General features: G+C 29.5%; 2 protein-coding genes across 13 annotated transcripts in view; one reads left to right on the plus strand and one right to left on the minus strand.

Moving 5' to 3' along the window:
• Positions 1-22,609, plus strand: part of LOC130897076 (neurobeachin) — a 735,983-nt gene that overhangs the window by 82,664 nt on the left and 630,710 nt on the right. The window lies entirely within an intron of this gene.
• Positions 735-22,469, minus strand: LOC130897081 (lactase-like protein). 2 transcript variants are annotated; one of them, XM_057805665.1, is made up of 9 exons: positions 22,316-22,444; positions 20,375-20,658; positions 13,527-13,919; positions 13,374-13,468; positions 6,308-6,604; positions 6,078-6,215; positions 3,747-3,850; positions 3,080-3,160; positions 735-916 (listed from the first exon to the last, which is right to left on the minus strand). In XM_057805665.1, the coding sequence occupies exons 1-9, from the start codon at positions 22,363-22,365 to the stop codon at positions 898-900; spliced, it is 1,461 nt and encodes a 486-aa protein (XP_057661648.1). In that variant the 5' UTR covers positions 22,366-22,444; the 3' UTR covers positions 735-897. The 2 variants fall into 2 exon arrangements, with proteins under 2 accessions (XP_057661648.1, XP_057661647.1); XM_057805664.1 differs by having other exon boundaries at positions 735-3,160; positions 22,316-22,469.

Raw genomic sequence — 22,609 nt, forward strand, 5'->3', positions numbered from 1 at the left:
AAATACCAGTAATCTTTTTAACTGTGCTATTTATTCTACTTAAAAAATCCAAACAACAAAAAACTCTACTTTTTATTAAAGTTTGACATTGTCAACTAGAATTTGTAGTCACTATTGATAGTGTAATTTGATACATTATTTATTTTGTTTCTCTGAAATGGTTTACTCTTTGCAAGAAAGAATTGAAATTGTAGGTTTATACTACCAAAATAATAATTGTGCAAGAGCTGCTGCTAGAATATTTAACGAATTACATGACGGAAGACATGCAACTCATAAGTATGTAATTCAACTGATGGAGAAATTTACCACAACAGGGTCTGTTTGCAATAAAGTGCATAAGCGAGAGGGACTCGTAAATAACGAAGCAAGTGGCAATTTTAGGGCAAGTCAGCTTAGAGGCTCAACAACCCCAATCGTTGTATTTTTTCTAAATACCAGTATTACAAAAGTTATTAAAGGTGGATACTTTTATCTGAAAAGCACTGTATATATATATATATATATATATATATATATATATATATATATATATGTATGAGAAAAAAATTACAATGTATTCCTATTTGAAGAACTATAAACACTATTAAAGAGTTCCGACCGCAAAACTGATATGCCAGGGTGAATTTTAAATAAACAACAAACTCTTACCCCGGTATGAAATCAAATTGTCGCCAAAGAACACGTGTGTTCATATAAAACAGCTAACGAATTATTTCAAAGAAGCTTTCGGATTATTTGCATTGATTAAGATATTTCCTTTGGCTTCTACAATTATATATATTTAGCAGCGAAGGAAAGAAATTCAGTATTTTTATTGAGTGCTTTTCTCTACAAGGTATAATTTACAGAAATCATAATATTACAAATATTCTTTTTCCAGCTCCATAACGGAAATTACTGGATTGCATATTCTCTGAAAAAGATGGAATAATATAATTTAGACTTTATTGTTTCTACTACCAGATTCGATATGATGCAGTAATAGGAAATTGTACCGATTACTATTGTTGCAAACACGAGATGCTACAAGGAAGCTCCAGATCTTCTTTTAAATGCAATTCGAGTAACCAGAGCAATAACTATTAAATGTATATAAAAATATAGAAATTTTGACATGTATATTTTCAAAGGTAATTTGTTTATTCATTAAAATTTTCTTATGTACTTACGAGAATACTTTATATTTAGATTCATTTTATTTGTCTCTTATTTAGTTATTTGTATATTTGTTTCTTAGTTTCTTACAAGCTTTTGTCTACAAATTGTAAACAATTTTTTAACAATAAAGCATTTCTCTCTCTCTTCATGTCTCAAAAACCGAAGCTATTAAATCAAGGTACAAATAAGAAGTTAAGTTACTTACATACTTTGTATTGGAATAATTGAAATTATGTTCATGAATCTTTATTGCTGCTTCTGTAGTGTGTATCAAAGTTCGTGATCGAAAAGATTAACCTTGTATATCTGATTCTTTTTTTCTTCTATTTTCATTTTCGATATATTCTAATATAGTTCTTTTAAAAGTCATATCACCACTACATAACATACTTTTTAGTATACGGAAGATATAAAAAATGCGCCCTTGTTACATGGAGAAAATTCCTGAAGATTCTTTGAATAATACGCAATAGGATCAAATATCATCAACACTTTGTCAGCATTTATTTTATTATAAATACGAATGTTGTAAATAACTTTTAAATGAACGAATTATAGTTAATTCGCTTCGTTAATTATTGTAATTTTGAATTTAATAAATTTTTTAAAAACATATTTTTGGCAATGGAAAATATAATTCCCTGAGGAGATAATGAGTTATATGTACTTAAATTAATCGAAGTATTCTGAAATAGTTGCCTAATTTGACAGTGATGTAATGAATGATATTTTGGTTTCGGCGATTTCCAGTAATCCCCAGTAATCTGCAGAAATGCAGAAATTACTTTAACATTTTGAGTTTTAATTTAAATTCATGATATGATGCGTTTTCGGGCCGAGTATGGCCGAAGACATTGCAATCATCTGAAACGCGACAGTTTTTCATTCTCAGTCAGTGTGGTTCAGAAACAGACAGTGGTGCATTAAATGAATGACATAGATAGTAATTTTTAGATGGTAGGCTAATGAAGCCATTGCTTTGATTGCCGCCAATCATCAATATTTTGCATATTATTAGTTATCTTCATTAGTTGTAGTTTATAGTTAGTACAATTCACTTTTGATGAGTCAACCAGTGGCTTTTTTCGATAATCTCTATTTATAATCGCGATAAGCATCACTTTAATTGATCCTGATATTAATGCCTATTTTAAAAACATTTTGAAAAAAATATTTATGTTAGGTTACTCATTGAATAAATATTTATTTCTACTTTCCAGAAATATTTTTAATGACAAATTTATTCATATTTTCTCTATGGAAATTGCTTTGTGAACCTTTCTTTGAATAGCTTTTTATAATCATGAGATCATTGATATTAATTATCAAGCAAACTAAGCGGCCCCAACGATATGGTAGGACAGTATTTTCTAAATGTCTATGGAACTTCAAGAAACGTTATTTCCACACTAACTTATTTCTTACTATAGGAATTCACCTTTTATTGATTGATTGAAGACCTTATTTTTTCTACCAAACGGTTATGATTAGGTTCATATTTTGGGAGTAACTAGAAAATATTGACTTTGATGACAATGATGTCATCGCCTATCCCGTTTGTCGATGTCGAGTCGATGAATATAAATACAATTGTATATCATATGACTGAGAAAATATCAATACTATAGGTTTGTGAACCAAAGAACAAAACTTCATCAAATATTCATTTAATTTTTAGTTTCTCAATAGGAGCTAGTTAGATTATGATGTGATTTTTTTCTATTACTGCTATAAATTTATTGTAGGATGATTTGACGAAACTTATATTTGAATTACATATTTTCTTATAGAAAATAAAAACATCTTCAAAATTAAATTGAAAACATCTGTTTAGTAGATACTAGAAAACTGAGAATTCAATCAAACACTATCTACACAATCGGATTCTTGTACAAGGCATCTCGTTCTCATTACGTACTTAAAATAATCTGCCGATTTTTTTGGCGTCCTTATCCTGTTGGGGCTTGAAAAGTTAACACTATATATTCCAAATTTCTCCCTAAAAGTAGAAGATGGTATTAAATATTATTCATTATTTCACTCATATTGTCAATACTTTAAAATGTTTAACAAGCTCTGTAGAGGAGAAAAAAAATAATAAAAAAGCCAGGATGTATAACTGCCGACTTTAAGTGGAACTATTTGCCAAGTAAGGATGAAAATGAAAGTAATGAAAATGCAGATGATTGTGTAGCTTTGATTTTTTATAACTTTCTCAACAACAATCGGAACACTTCAATAAATATGATATTAATCATAAACGATATAATGAAGGTCAAGATCAATATAAAGGTGCAAAAATTTTTGAAACGAGAAAGCTGTCAAGGATAAAAAATATCTAAACAATTAATTAGAATATATAGTTCTATTTTATAAATTTCAATGCTACTACAAAAATTCATTTGATAGCTTTTATCTATTTTTGAGAAATAACAACTGAAAAAAATTATAGTGGTTAAAACAAATTTCTATTTTGATAATCATGTTGTAGGTCATCCATTAATCAATATAATTTTGCAAGTTGTCAATGTCAAGTAAATAGGACTCTTTTGAAATCCGATCATAGTTTAAATATAAATACTTACGTGTATCCTTTCATCCATTCGAAGTTATCCATCAAACTCCAAGCTGTATAACCAAAAATATTAACTCCATCATCTAGAGCATCTCTTAAATTACTTAAGTGCTCCTAAAAATTTAAATTCAATAGATTGATATAAAAGTCTGTCAATAAATTTTTTGTAATAGCTAAGTTAGATATATAATTCATTTCTTGGTCTTTCTGAAGAAACATAACTCGACCAAAAATCATATCCAATATTAATGTAACCAAATATATGATTTGAAACTGCCACCTAACTTTATTTTTTTTATTGCATAATTGCTACATAGACGGTAAACAAACTTTGTATCGGAGTTTTGAAGAAACTTTTATTCTGAGAAAATCTGTGATTTTTTTGTTATTATAAATACAAATTTGGAAATCGAATGATGAACAAACAATACCGTCATATATTAGAGCTATTGTAATACAAAGTATCGTATTCAATGAAGTATGGATTATTTGCATATATTTCCATAGTTTAATACGATTTTTATTGCCTTTTAAAATAATGTTTACGATCCTATTACACCAATACTCAAAATTACACTAAAACATTCTAACTTAACCTACTTATTTATACTGAATTCCTCCACCAATGAACCTCTTCTCACGGAAAACAATTCCAATAGGAAAACCACTTTGATGAGAAATTACATATTCATTTAGTAACAAACAAACTATACAGGGTGTCCCACGACGAGTTAAAACTATCTGTATATGGCAAAATATTTATAGTAAAATGATGAAAATTTTTACGTTTGGGTTTTCTGATAGGTACGAAAATATTTTCAAAAATGGCCGACTTCCGGTTCTACCGAAAGTCGACTGTAACTTTGTTATTTTAAATGGAACACCCTGTATATTTATACATTTTTGAAGTCAACGTAACTTTTGCTTCAAATGAACCGTATAGCTTCAAATTGTTGAGGATTCTTTTAATAGTATGCGAGTTTGATCGAGATCTATCTGGATATCTTGCAGCAAATAAAGTACATTTCCTTGTAACAACTTTGTCACATTCACTATATATTAAAAGCAAATTAATCTTCGTTATTAAATTGACAACGAGCCATTTTAACGATTTTCGAAACTATCAAAAATTGACTAATAACAGTTAAATAAGTGTCATTTATTACAAAGCCTATTATACGTAAAAAATTAAAACTTGTCAAAAAATATAATAATTTAAAACTTCAAATATCTCGTAAACGACTAAAAGTTGGAATACGATTGGTATATATGTTACGTCCCAAGCCCGATCTTGTACGGAGTCGAGCTTCGTACAATGAATTTGTACGAAGTCCGATCTGTACAAGCCATTTTGTACGAAGCCGAGATTGACGGACTTCGGACAGAGATTGTACGAAGTCGACTCTGTACAACGCTGGTTGTACGGAGTCGGAGCATCGATACTCACTCGGTAATGAGCGCGCTATTAAGATGTTAGTAAACACAAACGTAGTTATTGTGATTGAAAGTATGTTCTCCGGCTAGTTGGCTACCATCTATTGTTAGGTTAGGGTAGGTTAGGTTGCGTGTACTACTTCGGAATAACGCGCTCATTACCGAGTGAGTATATATATGTATATATATGTATATATATATATATATATATATATATATATATATATATATATATATATATATATTAATACTTACTTCTGGTAGAACCAGAAGTCGGTCATGTTTGAAAATATTTTAGTTAAAAAGATCGTATCCGAAAACCCAAACGTAGGAATTTTCAGGATTTTACTATAAGTATTTTGCCATATACAGATAGTTTTAACTCATCGTGGACAGAAAAGACATACGTTTTAGAAATTTCTTTGTGAAGGAATTCTACTAAAAGAAAAATTAGAAAGGAAACATTTGGTCTAATATACCATAATTCGGTTTATATAAAAGGGTCAGAAAACATTTCTAAAATCGAATTTTGCCTGGAATGCTGTCGGTTATAATCATTTAATGAATATAAATAATGTAATTTTTTTGAAAAATGTATCCAACAATAAATTGTTAGATACATTTGAAAGTATTGAGGTTGTTGAATATGTAAGAATAGTTTAAATATGGAGTAAGTGCTATTCCTTACAGCTATACTCATTAGTTAAGCAATGATTGTGAAATTTCTCGGCGAAGTAGTTTTTGCAGTTAGAATTGTTATTCGCGAGAGGTTCGGTAGACGGAAAATATAGTATAACTGCCTGTCAGGCATTATGAATGTTAGTGTAGTGGTATTGTAAACAGTGGTTTAATATGTTTCAACAGGATCAAAATTTAAGAAAGGTGAGATGATTAGAATATTAGATACTTGAAAATAATAAATTCTAATGTCATCTTCTAATGAGCTACCATCTTCTGACACCCCATTTTCCGTGATCAATATCGGTATATCACTATAGGTAGCTTTCAACCAATTCATTAGCTTCCTAAATCCCCAAGGAACAATCTAAAAATAATAAAGAAATGGTTTACCATTAATAACTTTTCAATTTAATTTAATTTCTTGGTATAAGACAACCCCTAAATGTAGGATCTTACTTTTAGCCAATTTGATGCAGTTGAAGGCCATTCATCTTTTTGGTATGAGTGTATCTCCATGTCTGCTATCCAGTCATATACCATTGTTTGAGGATCGGTTGTGTGTTGCACCATTCGAGTGGTGTAGTAGTTAACGCCCAAAAAGTCAGCAGTACCCTTGATAAATTCTACTTGCTCGTCAGTGAACACCGGCAATCGTGATTTTTCAAAGCCTTGCTTCTCACTTCTATCGGCAATTAATTTTTTCATCACTTCTGGATAGTCTCCGTTAATTATGGGATTGGCATACCAACCAAACTATAATAAATTAACAAAATATTATTTTCAATTTTTGATCTAATGTTAATTCACCTCTTTTCTAGATACTGTATAAATATAATATGGTATTATAGCTGTAGCCCGACTACAGAAGTAATAAAATGCTAACCATATATTGTATTAGATGTTCAAATAACTGGTTTTGGAGATTATTCACTGGTACTATCCCCAACTATGATTTTTGTTTCACTAATATGAGATCTAATGTTTAGTTGCAGTGCTTTGTTTCTATAGTGCTGTTGATGCCATTTTGTCCGATTATGTTTTTCAATAATTGTTTAGTTTTTTCGGTATTCTATTTCTTAGGCAATCAGTGTATGCTAACGGCTTAATTTTTTAACTTTGTGAATGATGAATTTATTAGCCATATGTTTTTTCTTTAGTAAAGTGAGTTCATTATATCAGCTCTAATAATGATACAGTAATAACTTCTTTGCATGTGTCAACAGTATCGTAAAAACAAAAAATCATCAAAGCAAAATAAATACAAATTTGAGAAAAATGGGAAAATATCTTCCAAGGACCAAAATGAATCATCAAAAAATAACCACCAATATTTGGTGAAATAGGATTGTAATTATACTAGAGCTAAAAAATCACTCATAGTAATACTCCGAGCTTTCATACATCATCGGAAACAGAAATTTTGGTCAAAGTGCAATGTAAAAATATCTATAAAAGTATAACAATAATAGACATTTCAAAAATTACTTACATTAATTAGCTGAAGATTACGGTGTTTTACATATTATTATTCCTTTCAAAAAACTATTGAATTCATAAAATCCAAAAATCAATATTCTATAGTAGAACAATAATAAAAATTTCTTACATTAATTAGTTGAGAATTGCGGTGTTTTCAATCAATCAAATTGACTCTTGATAGAAACAATGAGCTTATTGATTCTGATTACCATTGAAATAATTGCCAATTTTCATTGGTTAAATTATGAATAACATTAAATTTTTGAAGCTTAGGTCGTTATGAATGAAGCTGAATATTTATTGGTTAGATTATGAACGAAATTAAATTTTTATAGGCTAGGTAATTATGAGCGAAGTTGAATTTCATAGGTTAGGTAAACTTAGTTGGTTACTGATGGCGTTGAAATACTTTTATAGAATCTGTTTTTTCAAAATCTAAAAGATTTGCATATATCACACTGAGGTTAGTTAAATCAGTTTATCTATTAATACATTGATAATTTTAGGCAATATATGTTGTTTCTCAAAATAGACATTTCTTGTAGTTGTTCTCAGTAGTCAAAACTTTAACAGATTCTTAATTCATAGAAAGTCTTTCATAAAAAACATATGTAACTAAAGAACCTATTGGGATATAATTTGCTATAACTTTTGTGAGAAGTTTGTGAGAGAGTCAATTTATTGGTTGGTTTTTCATCTTTTATTTTAAGGAAAATATGTTGAATATAAAGGATTTGTGTGTACGGTAACTTAATATTATGTTGTTCAAAGATTCCAGAAATTTTTGTAGTAAATGATTTTATTTATGGCGAGGGTCAGACAGTTATGTCAAAAGTAGTAATGTTTGTTGTCTGATGTCAAAGTTATTGTCAGATGTATTATAGAGAATTCCTTTTTTAAAAGAAAATCCAAATTTGATAGTCATAATATCAGACAAATGTAATGTTATAGTTATAATGGTGAAACAGCAATATTTAGATTTATCTAAGAGACCAATATAATATGCCTACTAAAGAATTTACTAATTACTCTTGAAACAACTAATAATTGTTATTAATCAATAAAAAAGATTCAAACAAAAAAAAATGACAAAGAAACTTCACAATACCAATGGAGTGACAAAATTGCTTAATAGATGAACTTATGAGAATCAATAACATTCATTTCCAATAAAACTTCTTTTCTTATTTTAATAAAAATTACCAACATATCTTTGGACTCAAATAGGCTCTTCTACCCACTGTACTAGCAAAATATTTAATGGGTTATATTTTGGAGTTTATAATATTTGTTTTGTCCTTCAAATTATTTTTTATTATAAAGTTTGTTGTTAATATAATTTCACCTCCTCCGTATGAAATGAAACTGGCCATTTTCTATTTCACTTCAATAATTTCAAATCTCATATACAATTTACTATATAAAGAGAGAATGCTGAACTATAGTCACTTTTTCTTGACACCAAATTCATTAGAAACGGAAAGAATAAAATTTTAATTGACTGGTGTAAGAAACTAATAAGATATATCATTTATCATTTACATCGCCCATTTAACACTAAGAATAATTTAATCAAACAGATAATGAATAGAGTCTCCAAACTCATGATCCAATAGTTCATAAAAAAACCTCAAGATACTTCTCGAACTTTCTATCAAAACTCATATCTTTGGATAAAAATTAGTTTCTTTCCGGTAGCTTACAAACAAAATTTGACACCCTGATCCGCCTTCACAAAAATCAAAACACCAATTAATAAATCAATATATAATCAGTTCTTGAAATTCCTTATTCAAATTGGGATAAAAAAATACATTAAGAAGTCACTCACTAATCAGATATCCTCTCACAAAAGTGACAGCAAAATATACTTTCTATGAAGGTCATTCTATGAATTATGGATCTGTTTTGACAAATGAAAACAACTACAAAAACATCTGATTTTGGAAACGACATACCTTGCTCAAGATGATCGGTGTATTAATAAAAAACTGATGCAATTAACCTCATTGAGAAAATCAAACTCTATAAAAAATTCAACGTCATCTTACCTTACCTTATCTAACCTATGAAATTTAACTTCATATATAACGACTCAAATCCCTCTTATAAAAATTTCATGTCAATAAGAATCTACCCTACAGGAGGATTCAATGTCATTGATAGTCTAGCGACTGTAATCTAGCTAAATTAAAGAGGATATTCCAGAACACCTTAATTCTCAATATTCTAATATTGTTATTCTTTTCTACATATTTTTACATTGTACTTCATTGACTATCATCCCAGTCCTAGATAATGAATACATAAGTTTTCAAAAGCTTGAAATACATTTTTAAAAGAATAATATACTTTGATGAGTTTAATGCGCTATAATCCCAGAACTAAAACATGGAAGAACGTTTATAAATTGGAATGAATTATTTGCCAACTAGTTTATGAAGGTTTTGTTTGTGAAAATAAAACAACAAAGTGTACTCCTTTTTTAATATATTCCGAGTTTTGGAAAATCATTTTTCATAATTTTGGTTTCTTCATAAATTGTCTTGATTTTAGGTCTCTTTTGATTGAAGCTTGGATCGCAATTGTAAGGAGAGGTTTTCAACCGCTGACTAATTTCGATGTTTTTGCTTCTCTCCAGAATGGCGTAACAACTTCTCGTTTGTAGTATCTAATCCGAACTGAAGACAACACCAGCAAATCCTGCTATTTGCTAGAAAAATTTATTTCATACCATCGCGTATTACGGCTATTTTTACTTGATTATTGGTTCGCAGCTGGAAGTGAAGGTGGTAGCATCTCTGCAAATTGTATTTCAATGTTGACGAAACTACTGTTGAATTGAATATTTTTTCAAAAAAAGATTTCTGAATTTCTCCATAGCTATGACCATATTGAATGAGAACAAATTCGTCTATTGAAAAATCAGAAAACCTATACATTCCCCAAAAATATGTCTGCAAACCTGTTTCACTAAACATAGATTGTTATCAACGAAGAAATGAATAATCCGTTCCCTAACAGTGAAATATTTAGTGAAAAAAAATTTGGAGTTGAGATTGTTGTTTCTCCTGAACTTTGTTAAATACTGAACCGAAACATCCTAATACATTTTCATTCAAAGCCACATTATTCATTGAAAAAACATTTATCCACTGCAGGCCTACTTTTTAGCACACTTTGTGAGTTCTGTTTCATGAATAATTCATATTACTCATTTTATAGTATTAATGATAAGAAATTTAGACAAAGTCTATTACATCGGGTTGCTAACTAAGAACGGCCATAGACTATATCTCAGGAATGGATTATATTACAACTTCAGTGAAAATATTATAAAAAAGTGGCACATTCAACGACACAGTTATTGTGTGTTGTTCATAATGGCAGGACTCAACAAATTGTATTTACTATATTTATTATATTTGAGGCGCAAAAAACGATGCGAGCAAAGGAATTTATAGGTACATCCCATTATTAAAGTGCGATATTTAGAGGGTGCTTATTATACTCTGTTTGAGATGTTGGCTGAAGACCCAAATAAGTTTTTTTTTACATATTAGAGAAAATAATGAAGTTGATCAAAAAGCAAGATACTGGATTTAGATTGAGCATACCACTCGAAGAAATTCTCTCACGTGCAACTGGGAGGAAAATCGCCACAATACGACAGGACTGCTTGCTCCTCGCCGACATGTCGTTGCTTGCAACGACACGATACCGACATATCGGCGAGTGTGAAATCATTCCTATTCAATGACATGAAATAAAGCGTCCACCGACATCGCTGTCGTTGTCGTGTCGTCCAATGTGAAAACGCCCAAACACGTAGAATTTTTTGAGAATTGTTTGTCCACCAATATAAAATTGAAAGAGCATTAAATGGCAATTCTTATCGATAATCGAATTCTTCAAAAAATTCTACGCATTTTTCATTCTATAAAATTTAGTCAATCTCTTCAAATAAGAGGTGGGGGAGAGTGGGAACCTTGTGAAAAAATGCTTGTAGGTTCGGTTCTGCTGAACCGATTTTCATAAACATGAGATATCTTAAGAAATGTGTAAATGGCAGGAATTTTTCTTCAAACGTCTGGTAGGACAATTAAGTGACGTTTGTTAAATTTTTTTCATTATTTAAAAATGTTATATTTGTTTGCCAGTGAATCAAAGCATAAGATATAAGTAAAAACCTACATATTTGTAGCAAGTAAAATTTAAAATATGTAGTAATAACTATAATTAATGAAAATAAAATAAGGTCATGTTTATATATATAAAATTAATTGCCTGTTGAAAACTTTCACATGTCATCGTGTTGAAGTTATTTGTTAGTTATTGCAGTTATCAGACTCTGTTTTAAAAAATATAATTCTAAAAATGAAGAAGAGCTTGACATGTTAACTTTTATTTTAAACGTATGATAAATGCAACTGTTACATTCGCTGCAGTACCCAAACAGGCAACATAACAGCAGATGAGTTTTCCGCCGACCCACATACCGTGTATTGAAGGCAACGTAGAAGTCGCACGGAGGAAAATATTGTTTATGTGTTAGGGTAATTGAATGCTTATCCCCCCCATTCAAAAACCAAAACAATAGCCAGATACTTGGGAATATACCAAACCACTGATAGAATTATTTTAAAGGAACACTCACTACTTTAGTAATACATATTTTATTCGTAACACAAGAATAATACACGACTTAATTTTTTTAGCTTGTCAATTTTTGTGAATCAGTTCCTTACTTATATTTTCTTCTCATTTAAATCATACCTAAAATGTCATTATATCAAAGTTGAGTGTGACAAATGGTTAATTTAATATACCACTATTTTCTGTCAAATTTCAATAAAACACCATATTATTAATCAAAATTATCTTATGCTCTTAAGAAGCATATAATATATAATAATATATTGTTCTTAACTACTTGTTTTCAAAATGATAATTGACTATTAGCATGTAATATTATGTTAAAAATTTAGTACCAACGAAAAACTTCAATATATCTTAGTACCGTTACCGGCACATTATTCCATTTTTTAAATCAAACATATCCTGTGAGGTGGATAGGACGTGGAAGTTTATTTATTTGGCCACCCAGATCTCCACACCATAATTGCTTAGATATTTGTTTGTGTGACCGAACGAAAGATCTCCTTTACACCGATAGACCCATGAAAACAGATGATAGGATTAAACGAATACGACAGGCAATAGAAAGTATTTCAATGGCAAAAATTGAAACTGCTGTTCTATCTTCCCGTCACCGACTGATTTCATGTATAGAAAATTAGTTATCTAAAGTCATTAATTCTAGATTTGTTACGTGGTTTATTTGATCATTTGTTTTTATTGTTAGTAATATCTACATAACACTATCTAGCGGCAATAATAAGATTATTATAAGAACAGTTCAAATTACTGCAGGTAGGCTAACGTTCCATCTAGAATAAATAAAAACCTACTTCAACTTTTATGCTTGTGTTTAAATTTGTCAAGAGAAATCACAATATTTAAAATCTGTGAAAAAAAGACCCCTAGCGTTCAAGCTAAGTAAATTATTTAGAATTTATATATTTTGTATTGCTGGACAAAAGCTCCTTCCAACAATATCATGTTTATAAAAATTAGAAACGGACTTATGTATGTTTTTATAACAATGTTCCTATTCTCCCCTGCCTATTAGTTGAAGAGATTGAATAAATTTTTTAGAATGAAAAATGAACAGTATTTATTGAAATATTTGATCGCCGTATAAAAAGTGCCATTTAAGTGGGTAAATTGTTGAAAATTCTGCTTTTGATATTTTCAAATACTCCCTCTAGTGGTAGACCTAGAATTCTGAAGATAATTTCCACGTATGTCTCGTAACCACTCTTGTTATGATTTTTCCGCCTGTATTGTGATATGATCCTTTTTTGAGACATAGCCGGCGACCGTTCTTAGTTGCCCACCCGGTGCATCATACAATATATCTCAACAATTAAAGATAGATTCGATCAATTATTTTTACAATATACGTGAATTTTCTACTTGCTGTGAATTGAAGAAATCTTTCTGCAGCTTGTACATCTTCTTCACTGTTACTGTTAGGCTCAGCCCACTGAGTATCTATCGTTATTCCAACATGACCTACATGAAAATTAAGTTTAAAAAATTATTTTAAGCACGGTTCAATCAATATAATTACCTTTTTGATTTTCTCTAAACTGATCGTTATACATATGCCAAACTTTTGCATGAGCTTTCAACACATTATGCACGCACATATATTCTCCAATTCCGGGCGATTTGATAACAGGCGCCATTTCTCCAGATCCATATCCTCCCTGACACGTTTGTTTAGGCTCATTAAACGTTATCCAATACTTAACGTCATTACCGTAAGTTTTAAAAAGTAATTCCGCATATTTCTCGAACAAATCTATTATAACTTCATTTGTCCAACCGCCTATATTCTCTAAATCTTGAGGGGTGTCCCAATGAAAAATGGTGATTACTGGTTCAATATTGTTTTCCTTCAGCTCCTCTATCAAATTTGCATAATAAGCTAATCCATCTTGGTTAATTTTATTAGTGAATCCTGGAAAGTTATTCAGAGCTTTTCAATTATGATTCAATGAAAACTATCCATTCTATATGAATGATAAAAATGGAACATCGAAAATCATATAAAGTGATGTCTTTTTGTTTATATATTATCGTTAAGACTTTCCCCTCATATCTAAGGTTATCTTGAACTGAAATTATAAAAATGTAACATTGAGAAAGAATAATTTGGAAGTTGCAAATAAGTCCACTCGATCAAGTTAAGCGTGCTTTTCCAAATAACGTGTCAGATATGTAGATTGTGGAGATTGGATTATCAACATTCTCAACTACGTAGCACATCTGTCCAGAAAATAGTTGACACTTTGCAAAGATTTGACACTGCAGGTTTATATCACGCGAATTCTAAATTCTACTCATCATGATTGAAATGCCAAACAAAGTTGATACCACAATAATCTAATTTGGTAGATACTTGGCGTAACAGTTCTTTCATCCTCACATGATCCTGGAACTAACCTAAAGAGACGAAGGGACAAAATTGTAGAGATACAGGGCAGAAATTAGGAATGAGACAGTTTCGTGATCAAATGTAACAAAACTGGAAACTTTAGAAAAGGCATAACTCTAATTCATATAACGAAAATATGTATCAATAATTATATATATTTTTATATCTATTTTGTAAATACTGAAATGTGAAATAGACTGAAACCTCATCAATACGATAAAAAAAAATAAAACTGCCTCAACGTACAACGAAAATATAAAAAAAAATCAATTGTAAAGATTCAAAAAGCTATAAATGATGAAAAACATTTAAATAATTTAAGTAAAATTTATATCTGTATTTTGTAAATTCTGATAAAACTACAAATAATTTGATTGACGAAGTACTACTACATATTTGAGATGTAAGGACCGAGGAAAAATTATTATTTCTTATTAGAACAAATTTCTATTTTGATTTTACTCTTATTTTGATGTTCATAATGTAGGTGATCTATTGATTAATATAAATACGCGTGTCAATAGCATATTCTGATAAATACTGAAGTTGAGTCGAAACGTCAATTTTTTATCAATCTTTCAAAAAGTATTGAAAAACACAAATTTTAAAACAGAAGAAACCTAAAAAGAACATTTAGAAGCACTAATATATCAAAAGGTCTAAGAAACAAGAAATTAAAGAAATTTAAAATTTAATGTTATCCATAAATTAACCAATCAATATTAACATCATTCCCTACAGCTTATCCTTATCTAACCTATAGAAATTCAACGTCATTCATAATCGAACCAAATAAAAATTCCTATAGTAACCAGAATCAATTTTTCAATTAATCAATATTTCTATCAACGTTACTTTGAATATTGAATTTTCAATCCTATGAACTTAAAATTTTTACAAGAATTTATACAACTTGAAGCCACCACATATCTCAATTAATTATTGTAAGTAAAATTTTATTATTGTTATACATTTATACATATTTCTTACATTGTACTTGACCATAAATGATTATTTCCCAAACGATGAAATTATGGTCAAATACAATATAAAAAATATGTATACATGTATAACAATAATAAAATTTTATTTACAATAATTAATTATTATTTCCGGTGATTTTTGATATTATTAATGCTTATAAAAAATCACCGGAAATCTTAATTATTGAAAGTGAAATTTTCTTATTGTTATACATTTATACATATTTCTTATATTTTATATATATATATATATATATATATATATATATATATATATATATATATATATATATATATATATATTTATGCTTCTAAATGTTCTTAATTTCAGGAGGTGGCTTTGAGTTGTATAAATTCTTGTGAAAACAATACATAAGTATTCGAAAGCTCCGAAAATATTTTAATTTAGTCTACTTTAGTCTTTCATTGCCACGTTGCCAATAAGAAAACACTCATAATATAGCTGGCAAAGACTCCGTTACAATTTATATATTTTATTGAAACTTCTTGAGCTCGTAGGCTGATTTTTATTTGGATATCATTTTATATTATTAACTTCTCTTCTCACTAGTAGCATTATCAAAAGAATTATAATTAAAAGAATTAAAAAATATGATATTAATTGGATAAACTATGCATTGAACATTTTGGTAAATTTTTTTTATCTCAAAAATTAATGTCATGATGAATAAAATAAAATTCAAATGAAAATCGTCCTACGAGTTCAAGAAGTTCCGTTTAATTCAGTCAAAAATTTAAAAAATGTTTTGTTTCCATAATCAAAATTGGATTACATCTGTTTAAACAGTCTAATTAATTATACATATTTGTTGCATTAAATTCATAAGATTTTTGAAATATTTGTTTGTGAAAAATTGTAGTAATTAACGTTGTTGTTCCGATCCAAACTTTATTGATAAAGTTCCTGGATTATTAGTTTTGTTGCTTTTCCGAATAAAACAAATATGTGATGTGCCTTTCAAAGGTTTATTTAAATGAAAGCATTAGAATGATTTCTATAGAATTTGACATTGAATTTAGAGAAGTCGCTAGAAATACAAAAAGCATCTTTTATTGTGACGAATAGGTCCGATATGTTGAGGAAAATGTTCTTTGGTTTACTTTGAAGAATTGTTCACAACTCACTGAAGTTGTGGTATCGATGGACGTTACAGACAACTATTAATATGAAGGATGGAATTAATTTCTTTGATATTATAATTACCATATTAAGTTAAATAGTTATTTTATATTTTTATGTTTTTTATATTTTTATATTATCTAATATAAAATTGTGTTGCGTAATCGATAAAATTTTCTAATGACAATAAAGCTCTCTCTCTCTTACTTATAAATTCTGTATTTGAAATATATAAAAAGTTCATATCAATCTATATCACATACAATATCATTTCAATAGTTTGAATACTCTCATACAGTTCACTGTAAAAAGAGAAAACATCAACTTTTCTTGACACAAAACTTATCAGAAACAAAGACAATAAAATGTTCTCGTTTGGTATAGAAATCCAATATTCACTGGAGGATATATCAATTATCACTCATATCACCCAAGTAATAATGAGGTTAATTTAATCTTTTAAATTTTTAATAAAATCAAAAATATTACACCAACTAATAGATTGGTAATGGGTAACAAGCAATGCATTGGTGAATTCAAAATACTGGATTACATTTCAAAATAACTACCAAAAACGTAGGTTTTCAGAAACAACAAACATTGGTCAATATAGTCTAATCATACGGTTGGCAAACTATCAATTTATACAGGGTGTATGATGAAAAAATTGACTTCTACCATTTGTAGAATTTCTCAGAGAGAATATCATAAGGGTGAAAAAAGTGTTAACACATGACTTGTAGACTTAGAAATTCCAGGATTGCCTTTGGACAAATAAATTTAGGGATTCGTATTGAATATTGCACTCTGTATAATATTTTTTTCAAATGCTATTATTGATTTTGCGTCAGTGTGGTCGCACTTTTATTCAGTTTTTACCGAACAACTGTAATAATAATAAATTTCGTGTATTGTACCAAACAACAAAGAACAGTAACTAATAACAATAACGAGCAACAATTTTAAAACAATAACTAAAATCTATAATAACTGCAATAAAATAAATATAATTTAGAATGGATTTTCCAAATAGAACTGTCTTTTAGATACTTGGTTGATAGCAAGTACTGTTACAAGAACCGTGCATAGCTGGAGATTGCGCAGAAAATATCTATAAACGCGTCCAATAACCGTTCCAAGTACGGTCCGGACTAGCAGATTGGAACAAACCTTTTATTATCCCATTTTGTTTGCATCTATCTCCATAAGTAATACTAATATCTTATGTATACCATATGCGAGATATATATTTATTTTATATTTTAATAACAAAATTGATCTATCATTACTTTACAAAATCTCAAAAACTTTAGAAACTTTATTCAATCATTGATTTCTTCATGTCGTTTTTCGATATTTCTACACATTATTGCTCATACACAATATTATTTATTGCCATTAAAAAAGTCGATATATTGGCAGATTACCTTAAGCCTTTAAGTCAAACAATACAACCAACTAATATAATATTTTGCTCAAAGCTATCCAATAATAAAATATGTATGTATATATTTGGCAAATTTAGTGAATACATTTATAAGCGACCACGGTAAAGTCCAACCAACGACTACTACAGGCGCGTCGACTAGTCACTCCAAGTCAAAGATTGATCCTATCCAATGATTACCCCTCTACCCTCCACTCAGTTCTTGAATTTAAACTAAAAAAACTAGGAATGTCATCCTAAGTTTTAGAAGACAAATATTTAAATCTCCATTGAACAACCAATATCTTCCTAATTCATTCTTAATTACATACGAACAAACCACTTATAGAATATTTTTGTCCATTGATAATCAAGAATGCCTACAGTGCAAAAAATCCACACATACCTCAAAAAATTGCCCAAACACTAAAACTACCTCAACGCACTCATACCCAAAAACCATAATGACACCAAAAAATTTAGTCGATAATCGACCTAAGGAAGTGCCAAACAACAACAAGAACTACAAGAAACGAATTTTAAAAATAAAATCCATAATTTGAAAAATTACAGTTGCTTTGTTAAAAAACGAGAAAACGCTAAAATAGCTAGTGGAGGAGTAGCGACTTATATCAAAAATACAATAGATGCCACACCAATCCATTTTACAACAGGAATTGAAGCAGTTACCGTAAGAGTGAAAGATACGATTACTTTTTATTTGTGTAACATATATATTCCCCCAAACAACGAGCCTACGACCGAAGAGATTACTGAGCTATTAGAGCAAATTCCATTTCCTCAGTTAATAGTAGGAGATTTTATTGCTCACAATCATATCTGGGGCTCACATAAACAAACAAGTTTTGGGAAGAAACTAGAAAAATTGTTAGAAACGTACAATTTCAACCACCTGAATGACGGACAAAAACTAGACATGACATAAGAACTGACGATGATTCTGCTATCGACCTAACGATATGCCATCCATCTCTCTCATATAAACTGAATTGGGACGTATCAACGTATTTATATGATAGTAGTCACTATCCAATAATTATCACTAATGAAAAGGAAATCATACCGCATCCAACAACAAAATGGAAAATTAGGTCAGCAAATTGGAGCAAATTTCGAACATTCATTCAAGAAAATCTCCATGAAATAAATCGATAAAAAAGTACAATTTTTTACGGAACTAATAATACACGCAGCAACCGAACATGTCGGACGGTATGACCATAATAACAAACCCCATATGGTTGCCTGGTAGAATTCTAACTGCCAACAAGCCGGGAAGAGATCAAAGACAGCTTTTAACAGATAGGAAAAAAGCAGAACAGAACAAAACTCAATCGAATTCAAACGCTTGAGAGCCATTGCTAGATACACAAGTTCTCAAATTGAAGAAAAAATGCCAGCCTGTAATTAACCTGCTCAGGTCACTAGCACTAAAAAACTGGGGTGCAGACTATATAGTACATACCGATTTCAAAGCATTCTTTAAGAAGAAAATCCAAGAAAAATGACAAGAAAAAGCAAATTAGAACCAACACGATCCTTAACAAAACCTTAAAAAATATTACGACCATAACTCCATAAGTCTAAGGGAACAAGAGATTCTCTCCTGCCTAGGAATCGGACATACTCGTATCACACATGACTACCTATTAGCGAGAAATCACAAACGAATTGTGCAATAGTGAATTAACAGTGAAACACCTCCTAATGGACTGTTTAAAATATGACAACGAACGAAAAATTAATCAACTACCATATTCACTGGAAAAGCTATTTTAAGAAGACTCAAAGAAACTTATGAACTACCTGAAAGATTGCAAACTAAACAGTAAAATCAAGATTCAACGATCGAATGTATCAAACCTTAATTACTCGCAAATAACCCTGCGTGTTTGATGTGTATATAAAAAAAATCTTAGTGATAATAGTTTTACGAGATTCTGATTCAAATATTCCATTCAAAATTAGTAATATTTTATAAAAGTATTTGGTTCCAATATTGAATATTTCCTCATATTGTTTCTTTGCGTATCAACTGCATGTTGTCATTCTTCATAGAGTATTTGTTTAATATAATTTCAAAAATTTCTTAGGCAGTAGATTCAGTGTTATTTGAAAAATTCGGATTATACGTAGTTTTAATATGCATCATTCTGAAAGCGAGTATTTGTTAATTATAGATGAAATTTTAAATTTGAAAAATTCTAGTCTCCAGTCTTTCTATGCTATATTTCTGGATATGCTAGCATCCTGATTCTTCAGAACTGTCATTTCCATGTTTGATCAATTTTTCAAATCTAAAAATTTCCCCTTCATATTTTAACATAAGAATTTCCCTGATTTCATTGTAAAAACTTGTATTCATTCATCACTTGTCCATTAAACGTCTAGAGATAGGAATAATTACCTGTTGGTAAAATTCTTGACCATGATATGGAAAATCTATAATGGTTCACCCCCAAAGTTTTCAATATATCCACATCTTCTCTGTATTTATGATAAGAATCACAAGCTATATCACCAGTTGCATTTTCACGAACAGGAGATGGTGTAGAATGAGTAACTTTATCCCAATTGTTTTCACCTTTGCCATCAATATTCCACGCTCCTTCAACTTGATACGATGCCGTAGCAGTACCAAATAAGAAGTTATCAGGAAACCGTTTATTGTTAAGCGCTCCACAAGTGTAACTGAAACAATTGGAATAGGTACAAACAATCCGAACAGTTTTAGAAAGCTTAGCAAGTAAAGTAAGCGTTGACTGAGAATCTTATTAATTGTTTCTTGTAATTTGACAGTTGTCAAATGTCCCAATGAATAAATATTGCGTCTCTGTCAATAGTTTAGTTTCAAGTATGGAAAATCTAAAAGAAAACGAACAACATAAAATAATTGTTTTATGAACAAATGGAAGATCTGAAGAAATCGTTTATGGTTAACCACTTTATAAGAATGGGAATAGCCAGTCAAACAATTTACGATAGAATAGGTAGAAAAGCAAAATAATTCCAAGAAAATAGGAGAGAAGCTTGGTTACGACGGCTTAAGAAGGACTTGGAGAAATATTTTAAGAAGCAACGTTTGGAACAAAAATCAAAACTCTCTCAGTGACAAGTTTCCGCTTACCAAAGGTTTGGAAATTATTATCAATTACGAGTCATACTTTACTTTTGATGGAAATGAAACGGCAAATGAGAGATTTAATATTGTCTTAATATTGTCAGACAGGCTAGGAAAGATATTTATTTTTCAAAAGATATAAAAAGTTAATCTCGAAAGTGTTGTTATGGTTGGCTATATCTTCTCGAGGTTGTGGAAATTTTGTATCCGCTAAATATATGAAAAATAGTGTGGGATCTATATTAATGCAGTTCATAAAGAAAAAGCAATGTTCCTAATGTACCTCGACTGAGATCAATTGAACGTTTTGACGTCAAATAATATCTTTCTTCCAAAAATTGTTAAAAAGACTACTACTTTAAAACAAAAAAGACCTAAAATCAAGAACATTTAGATGCATATATATATATATATATATATATATATATATATATATATATATATATATATATATATAACGGTATCATGAATCAACAATTTGGTATCTAAGTTAATGAATTTGAGTTCATCTACTGTCTCTTAGCGTAGTAAACGTAGCGTAAACAGTGTATGCAGTATTAATTTCACTAATGAAATAATATCAATGCTTGTAATAGGAACCTGTTCACTACATGTTATCATTTCAGTTGAAAATGATAGATTTGACTATGAACTTTAGAAACTTGCTTATAATACCCCTAGGCAGTTGTTGCAGAAGTTTTGAAATATTTATCCTCAAATATAGTGCTATAAGTTATTCTTCAGTTTTTCATCTAGTTTGAAACTCGTTATTCCTTTTATCAATTTTGCTCTTGTAAACTTTCTATATTGTTGAAGTAGGTTAAGAATAGAATCATTTCTCACCAATGAACGAATATCCATCCAATCTCTACCCTTTTCTTGATAATGGCTCCAAAGCGAGAGCCGAAACGTCGAGAATTTTCAAAAGTCCAACGCGGCTCAAGTCAGAACCTAGTTTTTTTGCTCAAACCTTTCCGAAACTTCCTATATTGTTTAATGTATTTTTTTTCGATATTTTAAGCCTACTTGTAACTACCTTGCCACGATTATTCTTATTATTTTTTTCTTGATTCCAAAATACGAGTAAACTTAATAATTGCGCTGAACAATTGATATTTATTCGTGAACAATAAATCCAGGCGTTAGCAGCTTATTTACTACCTCATTTATGATTTTATAAATTATGGCCTGATGTATATAGAGTGAAAATAATTTGAAAAATTTTACCTCACACAGAGCAGCAAATAATGTAACACAAAATTTTTAACAGAAAACATACTGTATATTATCTATCCAAAATAGATTAACAACCTTTTATAGAAATACTGGTCATTGAGATATTGATAAAGTAATAAATCGATGTCACCACAATATCTTAACTGATCATCTGAGTTCGTCTGGTACTTATAAAAAATAAACAGAGCTATGTACTGGAGGATTAAATGAGAATAATTATCGGATTTATTTAATTAAATGTTATTAGTATTATAGTATTCAGCAAATTCGAGCAAATAAGAACAG

Source organism: Diorhabda carinulata, chromosome 8, assembly GCF_026250575.1.
Source record: "Diorhabda carinulata isolate Delta chromosome 8, icDioCari1.1, whole genome shotgun sequence".
In the NCBI taxonomy this organism is placed as follows: domain Eukaryota; kingdom Metazoa; phylum Arthropoda; class Insecta; order Coleoptera; family Chrysomelidae; genus Diorhabda; species Diorhabda carinulata.

Coding starts and splice junctions, on each gene's coding strand:
- LOC130897081 (XM_057805664.1), bottom strand. CDS start 22,365: ATGTTTTCTGTTAAAAATTTTGTGTTACATTATTTGCTGCTCTGTGTG. Junction 20,659..22,315: donor TATTTGCTGCTCTGTGTGAG/GTAAAATTTTTC, acceptor CAATTGTTTCAG/TTACACTTGTGGAGCGCTTA. Junction 3,851..6,077: donor TTAGAATTTATTATTTTCAA/GTATCTAATATT, acceptor TTAAATTTTTAG/GAGCACTTAAGTAATTTAAG.